This window comes from Phodopus roborovskii, unplaced genomic scaffold (assembly GCF_943737965.1).
Source record: "Phodopus roborovskii unplaced genomic scaffold, PHOROB, whole genome shotgun sequence".
NCBI classification, from domain to species: domain Eukaryota; kingdom Metazoa; phylum Chordata; class Mammalia; order Rodentia; family Cricetidae; genus Phodopus; species Phodopus roborovskii.
The window spans coordinates 16,451,877-16,465,256 of record NW_026126567.1 but is presented as its reverse complement, the minus strand read 5'-3'; the positions used below and the strand labels follow the sequence as shown (position 1 = coordinate 16,465,256).

At 42.9% G+C, this 13,380-nt stretch overlaps 1 protein-coding gene across 4 annotated transcripts in view; it reads right to left on the bottom strand.

The window, feature by feature from the left end:
- Mtdh (metadherin) overlaps positions 1 to 12,197 on the bottom strand; it is a 51,216-nt gene extending 39,019 nt beyond the window's left edge. For all 4 annotated transcript variants that reach the window (XM_051202609.1, XM_051202610.1, XM_051202612.1 and 1 more), the window contains exon 1: positions 11,823 to 12,197. In XM_051202609.1, coding sequence (XP_051058566.1) covers positions 11,823 to 12,197 — 375 coding nt within the window. The remainder of the gene's footprint in view (positions 1 to 11,822) is intronic.
- Between the last annotated feature and the right edge of the window lie 1,183 nt (positions 12,198 to 13,380).

Genomic DNA, 13,380 nt, shown 5'->3' with positions numbered 1-13,380 from the left:
CTAGCTCTTGTGGACCAGGCTGGTCTCGAACTCACAGAGACCCTGCCTGCCTCTGACTCCCGAGTACTGGGCTTAAAGGCATGGGCCAGCAATGCCAGACTTTTGATTGTGAAAAATCTGATACAAATTCCAGCTAACTTCTTAGGAATTTAAAAAACAAAGACTTCTATTTCCCCAGCCCAACAAATGTTGGGTTCTTTATTAACCACACACATTGCAGCCCAAGACATAGTGATTTACCTATTTATTTTAAAATTCAAGTCCAATTTTAAAGACTCTTCACAACCAATAGAACATTATCATAAATATGATCTATAGTACAATTAGTGAAGAAGATCCCAGTCAAAGCCCAACTCTTTAGGGATTCCAAACTATCTCCTGATTAACTATATCATGGATGCTAAAGATTATGTTTATAGGATAGGAAGACAATGACTGTCACATGGCAAAATTATACTATGGATGATTTCTGAAAACTGAAATACAGGGACCATTTATGGTCTGACATCCAATGAGAACTGAAATAAGGAACACAATTGACACAGCAGATACCTATGTCCATGTACTTCTTGTCCAGATCCTGATGATGTGTGGTCTAGAAGTTTAGCATTCTGTGCATCAGTTTAAATTATTAGTAGAGTTGGACAGAAAACAGGAAATGTAAAAAAACAAATAAACAAAAACAAAAAACCTCTCCAGATAACACACCAAACTTAGATTTTCCTATTTTGCTTGAACATTAACTTAAACATATTTCCAACGCATTCTTACACTCAAGAAGTAGAACACTGATCAATACTATTAAAATAGAACCAACAAATTTTAGAGGGTTTATTTGTTCTTGGTTATCTAAGAACATGGCTATTGACAGTCTTTTTATCCTAGGCCTCTGGCAATATGAAGTAAAAAGATGAAAAAAGTCTTGTCCTATAATCAAGTAAATGGAACCAAAATTCTGGAGCCTTTTTGTGGTGATTTGAGGAGGAATGGCTCCCACAGACTCATGTATTTGAATACTTGGTCTATAGGGAGAGGCATGTTAGGAGGTGTGGCCTTGTTGGAGGAAGTGTGTCTCAATTCACTTCCTGCTGTCTAAGGGTCAAGATGTAGAACTCTTAGCTCCTTCTCCAGCAGCATGTCTGCCTGCAGCCACCCACTACAGACTAAACTTCTGAACCATAAGCCACCCCCAATTAAATGTTTTCCTACATAAGAGTTGCTGTGGTCATGCTGTCGCTTCACAGCAATAAAAACCGTATTAACTAAGATACCTTTAAAAATTACTTTTTAGTAGAAATTCTAATTCTAAAACTATAGCAATAAAGAAGTTGGGTTTGTTCTATGAATGCAATTTAATACCCTGGAAGATGCCATAGAAATCAGAAAAGTATAGTAGAAACAATATGACCTTCTTAGCCTGCAAATTAGGACACTGTTTTGCTTGCGAAAACTCCTCTGATATATGACCTCAAGTATGTCAATTAATTACAAGGCTCTTCCATGAAATCACACACACCACTTAAAAGTTTCTTAATCCATTATTCTTTTAGAAAGATTTTATCTTTTAAAATGTTTGTGTACGGGCATGTGTAAGCATGTGGAGGTACCCATGGAGACCTGAGGCTTCTGATACTATGGAACTGGACAGTATGTGCTGGGTCCGATTTTTAACTAAGTCATTTTTTCAGCCCCATATTACTAGTCTTTTAATAATTAAAGCTAGAGGAATAGAGGCTTCAAACAGAGAGAAAGCTATAACTTTAGAGGTAGAGCACTTCCCTAGTATATGACACTTGGGCTCAATCCTTAGTATGTATCAAAAAAAAAAAAAAAAAAAAAAAAAGTAGAAATTCTGTGTCAAATGATAAAATATATTTATTTTTAAAAATTATGTGTATGTATAAGTCTGTGCGCACACAGAAGCCTTTGGAGGCCAGAAGAGGGAATCAGATCCCCTGGACCTGGAGTTATGAATGGTTGTGAGCTGCCAAGTGGGTGTTGGACATACTGAATCTAGCCCTATCCAAATTTACTTAACAGTACTAGCAAACCATTAACAAAATAAAACAAACCAAGAACAATCATAGTTCTACTTGGACTACATTAAAAGATATATTTATTTAGTTCACTATCAAGTTACCCAAACAAACTACAAAGTGTTATTTTAGGCACTTCATTCAGCAACCATCAGCAAAGCCTCTCATGTCAGGCAGGGTTTGTTGCCACCTCGAACTCTAGTAGGTGAGTCTAATCTTGGAAAAGACCCTTGAAAACTAAGTGAGCAGGACACATTCTGGTGACCTTTAAAGGATACAATCAGTTTTAAGACAGAATACTGAAGAGGATAATGATTTCAAATATAGCGACCAGAAAAGAACTTTCTGATGTGATTTTTATTTTTTGATACATGTCAACTCAACTGGCTTTAAAGTTGTTGTGGAGCCAAGACCAGCCTTGAACTACTAATCCTCCTGCTTCTACTACCTAAATGTTGGGAATACAGGCATAAGCTACCATGACTGCCTTTCTAAGGTGATTTTTAAGGTAAGTTCTACAGACTGATAAGACTAAAGGAGAAAGACTGTTCTAGAAGCTTTAACATTTGTTCATGTAAAGAAAATGAACTATGAAACCATTTGTGAAGAACCAAAGCAAACATCACCACCATCACTGCAGTTTAAAGTACAAATAAGAGAAAGGGAACACTGTCTTTGAAAATAAAGCAGGTGCTGGGTGATATAGGCCATGGAAAGAGGTGTTGGTTCTGAGCACAAAAACTACAAAGTGCTGGTTTTAGGCAGGACTGCCATTTATTATTTCAAAAAGACTCCTTACAAGCTAAGCGTGGTGGCATATGCCTGCAATTACAGCACTCCGGAGTCAGAACACCCAATACCGCACTGACACTCAGACAGGAGGTTCCTGAGTTAGAGGTGAGCTGAGTCACCAAGTGAGAAAGCCATCTCAAAAAAAAAAAAAAAAAAAAAAAAAAAAAAAAAAGGGGGGACGACTGGAGAGATGGTTCAGCAGTTAAGACAATGGTTCTCAACCTTTAACACAGTACCTCACGTTGTGGTGACCCTCAATCATGAAATTATTTTCATTGCTACTTCATAACTACAACTTTGCTACTTTTATAATCATAATGTAAGGATCTGTGTTTGCCAATGGTCTTAGGTGGAAGTGTTGTTCAACCCTCTAAGGGTTGCAACCCACAGAGCTAATAGCATTTACTGTTCTTGTAGAGGATCAGGGTTCAATTCCCAGCATCCACATGGTAGTTCACAATTATTCACAACTCCAATTCCAGGGGGTTCGACTCCCTCTTCTTATCTCCCTGGGCACCAAACACATATGTGGTACACAGCCATACATGCAAAACACTCACACATAAATTAATAACAATAAACCTAAAAACAAACAAACAAAAACTCAGACTGGTTACTATAGTGTTGAGAAATTAGTGGAAGCAGCCAATGGGAGAGTACTGCAGCAACTGGTGAGCTTAAAGGTTGCAGTCCCAAAAGACAGGGTAAAACTTTTTGTGGATAAAACTGATGACCCTTTGCTGATGGATTAGATACTGGGTTTGGATGGTTTTGTTTGTTTTCTTCAGGCAAAGTATCAGAAAATACAGACTGGTCCCAAACTTCTGAGTCTCTAGCCACCACCTCCCAAAGGATTAGAATGCCCAGATTTTAAGGATAATTGCCAAGACTTATTTGAATAACTAAATGAATGGTGATTTATCTTTTACAGAAGTAGAGAAAGCTAGGAGAGGGCAAGAGGTTTCAATAGGACAAAGTAGAGTTTGACACAAAGTTGATCCTTAGCATTCACAAATCCTACACTGGAGGTCTCTTACCTACTCACAAGAACTACAGCCACACAATCAGCACCTGAGGCACTTCAGCAGTCATGCAGTCAGAGGGCATGCATGATCTGCAAAAGATATGAGTTGCTCTTGAGGCACATTCTTAGCCAAGGTCAATGCAATATACTGCCTTGTATTTTAGTTTGAATCATTAGAAACAAGTACACCCTCCCTTTTTTCCTCCCCATTGAGACAGGGTTTCTCTGTATTGCTTTGGAGACCAGGCTGGCCTTGAACTCACTGAGATCCACCTGCCTCTGCCTCCCGAGGGCTGGGACTAAAGGTGCATGCCACTAATGCCCTCACAAGTATCCCTTTTTAAGGTCTATTCTGAACCACTATTTTGTACTTTTGTGCTTTTGGTTAGTGACTTCACTGTTTAAAGTGGACCCCAACCATGGAGCTGAAGTGCTGTCTAGCATTCACAAGTAAGTACAAAAGTCTGAAATTGAACTTTGAATATTTATATATATATTCATTCAGATATAAATTCCAGTACCATCAGTTATGAGTTCAATGTTAATAAGTTAATTATATTAAATAAAGCATTTTAATATAATACACATAAAACAAAATGATGGAGACTAAAGGGTGAAAATATTTTGATCAGAGGCTTACTGGAACCTAGACTTGCATTTTCCCAAGAAGCGAGGCTTTAAAGGATAGCTAAAACCAACATAAAGAAGCTAAGCATAGTGATGCAAACCTGTGATGCCAGCATACAAAGGCAATACAGTAAGACATGGTCTTAGCGAAGGCAGAATTAGATCACCAAGAGGCTTTAGTGCCAAATCATGGACCACCATGTGTTATGTAAAACCTACAGAAAGATGTGAAGATTAAAGTCACATGATCACAACTGGCTTCAAAAGATTCAACTAGCATGAGCAGGTAGGAAAACAGCTATTCACCTGGTATGAAGAATAAAAATAAGTTGTATAAAGACTTTATCTTACTGGGGCATCTTTACTGAATTATGTGTTCAATATTGTTATTTTAAGTGCCAAGCACTGTGCAAGATTATGCAAGTTGAAACACTACTGTTTATTCATTTAGCAATACTCAAAATTACACTATAGCAAATCTTTATGAACATTTCTACCATAATACATATAAATAACATATTCACTAAAATGAGTTTTCTTATTAATTCTTATGTGCTTCTAACTGAAACTCAAAGCAACAACTGTTAAAGACCATTCACCTAAGATCCCACATCCTCCTAAATCATTACTTAGATTAAAAGATCAAATTTAAACCAGAACTGACTTGGAACATCACGGAAAACAAATGGAAGAATGATTCTTTTAAATGCCAACAGAAGAGAAAAAGAATGAAGGAAAGAAAAAACAAAGCAAAACAAAAAAACAAAAACAGCTATCAAGTGAAAAGTGGCCCCTCCTCTCAGTTTTAGAGACAGGACCTGCAATTCACACCTAAAAGCAAATGTTATTATAGGATAAAATCAAACTGATTAAGAATATATAGGTTGAAAAATATATTTAAAAGGCTCAATATAGCCATTCTACAAATAAAATGAAGGTTTAAAAATAAATCTTGGGCCAGGCAGATCTCTGAGAATTCGAGACGAGCCTGGTCTATAAGAGCTAGTTCCAGGATAGGATCTAAAACTACACAGGGAAACCCTGTCTCTAAAAACCAAACCAATCAATTAATCTTGGAGTACTGGGGTGACAACCCAATTGTTAAAGCACCAGACGTGAGGACCTGAGTTCAGCTCCCTAGCACCCACATGAAGGCTCCTTGTATCTGTAACTCCTACACCGAGGCATGGACAGGCCAACTAGTCTAGCCAACTGATATGATAAGCTCCATTTCTGTGAAAGACCCTGTTTCAAAAAACAAGGTGGAACACTGGTTGCAGAGCATGGAAAAGTCAGATGAGATCAGATACATTCACCGTGTATGTCCATACACAGTTGTAAAGAAGACAATCTGGAACTGACTGACTTGTCCTAGTGTGGAAGGTGCTGTGTAGCCCCTGGGAAAGACATGGATGATCTTACCTAGCAAGGCACCCTTCATGCTACAATCAATATGTTCCAATTGGTGCCCCAGTGGAATGAGTGTTATGGGGTAACAACTGGGGGAGAATTCATGTAAACCTGGTCCCAAGTCCAAGACTGGAGAGTGATCACATTCCTTGTCCTTTCCTCCCCGCCCACCTCAAGTTCTCACTGTTAAAGATAAAACAACAAAGAAAATCAAAGCATAAAGCCAGTAAGCCAAATGTATTCAACACCTTGGCAGCAGTGGGCGCTGGGGGCTGGCTGCCACTGTTGCTGTGCTTAAATGAACATAACATCACAACAGTCTTTTTAAAAGTTTATGCCGACAGACTAGTGCTGCTCTCAACCCTGGCCAGAGGGGTCCGCAGTGGGCAGTAGTTAAAGTGACTCAATCAATTAAAATGAGGGGAATGTTCAGCTCCAAATGGGACATCTATCTCACTCCCTCAAGGCTCAGAGACCACTGGGAAAGATGGGAGGAGAGAATGTAAGAGCTGGAGATGAATGATGGGAAATGACATCTTTTGGACACAATATGGCTACTTCACTCGTGAACCAACAAGAACTGCCTTACCTGCCCAACAGCTGCCAAGATCAAGCCAGTCAAAAGTCCCTCATGAGCTCACAAGTAATCAATCTTAGCCAAGGACAGCTGCTGGGAGAGGAGTCATTTTCTCTGAGGTGTGACTACTGTGATAGGTTGCCTAAATTAAGGTGGATGGGATGCCTCCAAAGCCTCATACCTTAGTGCATAAAAGTAGCACTAACTAGACTCAGTGGATCACTGAAAGAGAGAATATGTGAAGTTGGAGACATCTTAGAGGGGGTGATGGGAGTTTCAGAGGAGTGTGTATGGGCATAATCAAAATACACTGTAAACGTATATGGAATTTTCAAAGTATAAGCAAAAAATAATATATTAAAAAATAAAGGTTTTCTCCAATGGAGTGTTACCAGGTCTATCAACCACATTCCACAAGACCCACACCTAGGAGTAGTTGGCCAGCACAAAACAGATTCGTTGTTTTTTGTGCACTTTTTGTTTTGGGGTGTGTGTGTGTGTGTGTGTGGTTTTGCTTTGTTCTATGTTTTGAGACAGGGTTTCTCTGTATAGACCTGAGTGTCCTGGAACTCTTACTCTGTAGACCTGGCTGTCCTCAAACTCAAGAGATTAAGAGATCTGCCTGTCTCTGCCTCCCAAGTGCTGTAATGAATAAAGGCATGTGCCACCACCATCTGGCTTATTTTGCTTTTGAGAGCACAGAGAAAGAAAGAATATGAATTTGGGTGAGTAGGGTTGTGAATATGATCTGAAAGGTTGGAGAGGACAAGGACTGTGATCAAAATAAAATTTATTAAGGAAAGAAAGAAAGAAAGAAAGAAAGAAAGAAAGAAAGAAAGAAAGAAAGAAAGAGGGACAGAGGGAGGGAAGGAAGGAAGAAAGAGGAGCATTTTAGAGTGCTTGCTACACTTCTAGTGGGGTTGAATTCCCAGTACCCAAGACGGAGGCTCACAGTCACCTGTAATTCCAGTTCCAAGGGATCCACCACCCTCTTCTGGCTTTCATGGGCACCAGGCATGCATGTGCACACACATGCAGACAAAACACTCAAACACATAATAAAATATTTAAGACAAAAAGAAAGAAGATTGATTGAGGAAGATATCCAACATTGATTTCAGCTTCTACAATCACATATGTTCACATGAATAGATATAGATATATAGATATCACAAACAATTAATTTTGAAAATAGGGGGATGCATGATTTAAGAGAAAACTAAATAATGAGATGAAGCAATAAAAGTAAAATTTTATGTAGACACAATATCCTGGAATACAGAATGCTCATTTATAGAAACTAGTAGTTTCTATCACAGAGTTCACCTGAGTACATGACTCAACTAAAACGTTTTTGAACAATCTGGCTATATAGCTGAGGCTGGCCTCAAATTCAAGATCCTCGTGCCTTTGCTTGCATCCCAGGATTAAAGGTGCACTACCGCTGCCTGGTGAGAAAGATCTTTATTGTTTCTGTGTCACACCACAGCCCAAAATGACCTGGACTCCAGTATGCAGCCCAGGCTAGCCTTAACCTCACAGTTAATTATTCAGGCTTAGTGTTGACATTACAAATATGTGCCACTCTTAACTAGCTTGGAAGGCACACTTTTAATTCCAGCTCTCCAGAAGGAGAGGCAGGTGGACCTCTGAATTTGGGTCAGGACAACCAAAGCTACATAGTAAGACCTCGTCTCTTAAACAAGTAAACAGTCAAAAAGAGAAATAAAGGGTCTTACAGTATAAACTTTATAGCTCTATTCAGTGAGTGACTTTCAATCCATCCGTTTGTTATGAATAGAAATTTAAAAAGCCAGGCAGTGGGGACACCTGCCCAGGAGTTCCAAGTTCAGGTGCAAGAAAGCAGATCCACTCTATCTAGTTCTAAAGCTTCAACTTTAAAAAGTCTGAGATCCTGGTCAGGAACCCACAAGTTGTCAGGAGTACTCAAACTGACCCTATTGCAAATTCCAGGGAGGGAGACCCCTTCAGGGTTTTAGCTAAGATCTTCAATTTAGACACACAATTTAGTCAAACAGATTTGGTTAAACACTTTACTCAAATTTAGGGCTGACAGACTGTTTTCCTCGGGCTTTTGCCATCTCTCAGGCTTTTCCACTAATTTGATTCAACTTCTAAAAGCAATCACTGTGACCAAGCATTTGGTGCTCCCTGGAACCACAGTGGGGCTGTATTTATTAATGTTTTGATAAAGTTCCTCAGTATCCATTGGGGAGGGATTCCAGAACTCTCAAGAATATCAAAATGTACAGATGCCAAATAACTCATAAAATAAAATAAAGTATTGGTATGTCACCCACATACATCCCCACATACTTCAAATCATCTTTAGATTAATTATACTTAGCCCAAAGTAAATGTTATGTATAAAGTTATTACGCAGTATAGATTAGGGAATAGTGACAAGGAAAAAGTCTGTACAGGTGCAGTTTTAAAAAAACATTGCTTTTTTTTTCTTGGGGGGGGGGTCCTCTCATGTATCACAGGGTGGCCTCAAGCTCCTTAAATTGTAGTATTTGACCTTGAAAGTCTAATTCTCCTATCAATACTCCAAATGTTGGGATTGTAGCCATATGCCAAGATCCCAGTTTATTCAGTGCTGGCCATCGAACCCAGGGATTCATGCATGTCAAGTGAGCACTCTACCAACTTAGCAACATCACCAGCCCCTAAAAATAAAGTTTTGATCTTTGGTTAGGTTAATCCATAAAGGCAGAGCACATATGAGGAGTAGTTCCCACAACAAGCATAAAGCTCCCCGAGGAGACACTGAGCTTTGGGTCCCATTCAGAGTAAGACACAAAACACTCATTTTACCTGCTTTCAACTAGGTCCTGGTTTTTTTTTTTTTTTTTTTTCTTTCTTTTTTTCCCTCTCCTAAATAAAAACATAGCACAATACAAGAATATAACGAGCAAGAAATAATGAAGTTATTAGCATTGAAAAGCAGTATTTTTCTAATGGGTGAGGGGGGAGGGTTAGCAGGCCATATAATCAAAGAAGAAGCCAATTTTGTGGGCCACAAACTAAAGAAAAGTAAGTTTATGCCTGTGCTGGAATGTAAAATACTATTTCTGAGTTTAAGGGCATAACTTCTTTATTACATTTTTATTATTTGGCAGATAAAGTTGCCCATTTCACCCAATTCACATCCATCCAATGATCCCGTCTCAATTCCAGGTCCCCCGAAGATCCATTTCCCCTTCCTAACATAAATGAAAAGGAGGATGGGCCAGATCTTAAGTACGATTTCCATTTTTCACAGTGGAGGGTGTCCCTCCTTCAGATGAGTCATCTGTCGTCATGATGCACTTCAAATGGACTCTTGGAGCACCTGTCTCTCCACTCAAGTCCATCTGAAATTCTAAACGTTCTCAAGAGGCTTTGAAACTTTCACAACCTGCCACAATCCACACAGACCTGAGGACGAATGTATGTGGTTTGTTTCAAGATCACCTTTACTCTGAAGCCAAATGTTCTACTTTAATCAGATCTTCACTTAACCCTTGATGCTGTCTACAGAACTTTTAACTATGCATATTCTATGTGGGCTGTTTTCTCTTCTCTGAGCTTAAGGAAGTATTACATTGATACTTTCCTATCCTGTCTTTCTACTCTTCAAGCAAAACACAAATGCTTATGATGAGCTGTCAGCCCTCTTCTTTGTATTGTTACTATTATTTTTTAAAGTGAAACCCAGCTTCCTTAAATAACTTTCATAAATTTCTCAACCTGGAGTTAGTCTCCAAATCACACCAACATGTGTTCACACCTCTATTTAGCAACTATGGGTCCATGAATGCACTATTTATGAATCTGTCTCCCACAACAGCCACCATGATTGACTCTAACTCCTATGTGCACACATCCAATCATCCATCAAACATAATAGAGCACATCTCTACATAGTAAGAACCTGGTACTGGCTTACTGAATTATTGTAAAAAAGCTAAGAGTTACATTCAGATGATACAAAAATTGCAGGTATTTAGTTCGTTCTTTCTTTTTTTGGACACAGGGTTTCTTTATGTGGCTCTGGCTGTCCTGGAACTCACTATGTAAATCAGGCTGGCCTCAAACTCACATAAATCCTCCTACCCCTGCCCTTCCTTGCCCAGGGATTAAACGCATGGGGCACTACATGGGCTAATAGGTGTTTCTTATGTTGCACATCTTTTATATTCCTAACTGTAAAGTATATTTAAAATATGTAAAACCAGCCAGACGTGGTGGAGCACGTCTTTAATCCCAGCACAGAGGTGGGTGAAGGCCAGCAGATCTCTGTGAGTTCAAGCCAGCCTGGTCTACAAAAGGAGTTCCAGGACAGTCGGAGCTGTTGTACAGAAAAATCCTGTCTCGACACCAGTAAAACAGGCTAGTAAAACAGTTGAGCGGATAAAGGCATTTGCCACAAAGTCTGACAAGTTCAGTGCCCTGGACCCACGTGGTGGAAGGAGAGAACCAATTCCAACAAGTTCTCCTCTGACTTCCGCATGCGTGCCATGGCACAAGATCTCCCCCGATAAATATAGAAACTATACGTATTATGGAGAAACGGCAACACAGAAGTAAAACACCAAGGCCTGTTAAAAATGGGATGCCTTTTGCATTTCCACACGTGGTCCAGCAAACTGGGGCTTGAAACCCTCTCTCAACTTCGGCTTTCTAACCTGTCACCCCTTTTACCTTATTTAAAATAAACCCCACGCTGTGGACTGGCAGTACTACAGACTTTTCTGAACTTGCCTTAGCTTTTGCTGAGGGGGCCGTATATCTCAATGGAATATTAGTTAGCCAGCTCCCTCGTGCCAGCTCCCCCCCCCCCCCACTAAATTGACCACATTCATCAGGCCAAGACAGGGCAACCATTTCCCTGTAACACTTCCAACTAAGATGGAAGAATGTCTCGATCTGGACATTTTTAATCCTCTTTAAGCCAGAGTTTTTAGGTCACCGTAGGTACGGTTTCAGGTCTCAACGTGACGTAGAGATAGACATCTCCCTCTCCCAAGGCAGTCTTTCCAGAACTTCCCAACGTCACCGTAAGGTCCCATTACCGTCCACAAGCAGCCTACTTGGCCTCTAGGAAGGGTATGCGTTTAGAGCCAAGGATCCCCGATGGTGGCTTTAAGTTGGGGCACTTTGATTCCCACCCCTAGAGTTAGTTTCCATGCAGGAAACTCGACTTTCCCATCGGCTCTTAACACTTTCCGGACTATTCCCCTACCCCTCAAGGACCGTGTTCACCCCCCATCACTTCGTCCTCAGCTCTCGCTTAACCGGTTGCTCTGGCCTCTCCCCCCACTGCCCACCGGGCTTCCTCGCCCCTACTCACTTTGGGCTTTTCTGGCAGTTTCTTCCGGTTCTTCTTCTTTTGCTCGTCGCTTCTGAGATTCTTCAGCTGGGCCGGGTCTTCGGGGGCCGGGGCCGCCGCCGCCTCCTCCCGCTTGCGGGGCGGGCTCCTCCGCTTCTTGCGGGCGCCGGCGCAAGCCGCGGCCCAGCCGTAGCCTAGCAGGAAGAGCAGCAGCAGTCCGAGCGCGCCGGTGCCCACCAGGATCACCCAGCCCGGGTACCGCTTCGGCTCCAGCCCCAGGTCGAGGCCCAGTTCGGTGCGCAGGAAACCTAGGCCGGCCGAGAGCAACTCCCGCAGCCGGGCAGAGCCCTCCTCGGCCTGCTGGGCCAGCTCGTCCTGCCAGCTCCGTGCAGCCATCTTCCCTGCCGTCAGAGACACTCGCGGGATGACGCCGGGGCGCACGGACGCCGCTGCAAGAGTCGTGGGAGGCGACGGGGGCCGCGACACCTCAGGCCGAGCGCATCGCGGCCGCCCCTCACGCCGGAGCCGGGGATTGGCAGCCGCCGCCGCCGCCGCCGCCGCCGCCGCGGGGCTCCCAGTCCCCGCAGCCGACCTCACGCCTCACGCCGCCGCCGCCAGGAGGACAGGGGGCGGCGGGGACAGAGTGTCTCCAGAGGCGGCCGCTAAGCGGCGTCGGGGCGCCAGCGCCAGGCCCCGCTGTCCTCCCCCGGCGGAACAATGGCGGCTCCGGCCGCGATACACGCCGCGCGCGGAGGCCGGCGGGCGACGGGGTCACGTGGGCGCGGTGGGCGGGGACCAGCCGGTCACGTGGCGCCCGGTGGGCGGGGCCGGCCGGTGTCTGGTCTCCGGGGTTCCCTTGCGCAGGCCGCGTGCGACGCTGGGAGCGGGGAGGGCAGTCGGGTGTGAGTGCGGCAGAGGCGTGCGGGCGACGTGGTCGAACCCATCCGGAGCGTGAGCGGGCTGTCCCCGCGCTTTTCCTGCAGGGATGGTGCGGCGGAGCGGTTGTTTGTCCCTAAGGTCGCGGGGTCGGTTGGGTGCCTCCTTTTAAAGGGGGCGACTGAGGCCGCGCGCCCCACGTGCAAGTTCACAAATGGGAGTGTTTTCCTTCGCCGCGGACTGGCTTTATTTAACATTTGCCAGCATGTCAAGCGTCCGTTCCTCATTCACTCCCACTGCCTGTTGTCAGACTCCAGATTTAAAAAAGCCAGAGAGCCCGTGGGCGGCCCTATTATTTCCCTACTAATTTGTAGCCTTAATAGGAAATATTGAGGCGAAGCGCATTAGGTAGTATTTATATGCAGGGGGAGCTTCCTTGTGGCACATTATTTTAAGCTTTCATACAACACAGAAAGAGTTGCCTGTGTTGCCCGACAGTTGAATGTAGCATTAGAAGGAAACTAGGTGGGCTGGGCATGGAGCACAGTGTCTGTGCCTGCTTGCTGAGCATATGCAAGGCTCTGGCTTCGATCCCCGGCTCCAAAAATAAACGAATGAGGTGCTTCTTCGGTTCCTAATTATAAAAATGCTCGGGGGGTTACCTTAGGATTTAAATTTTGATTTTGCTACAAGGAAACAGTGT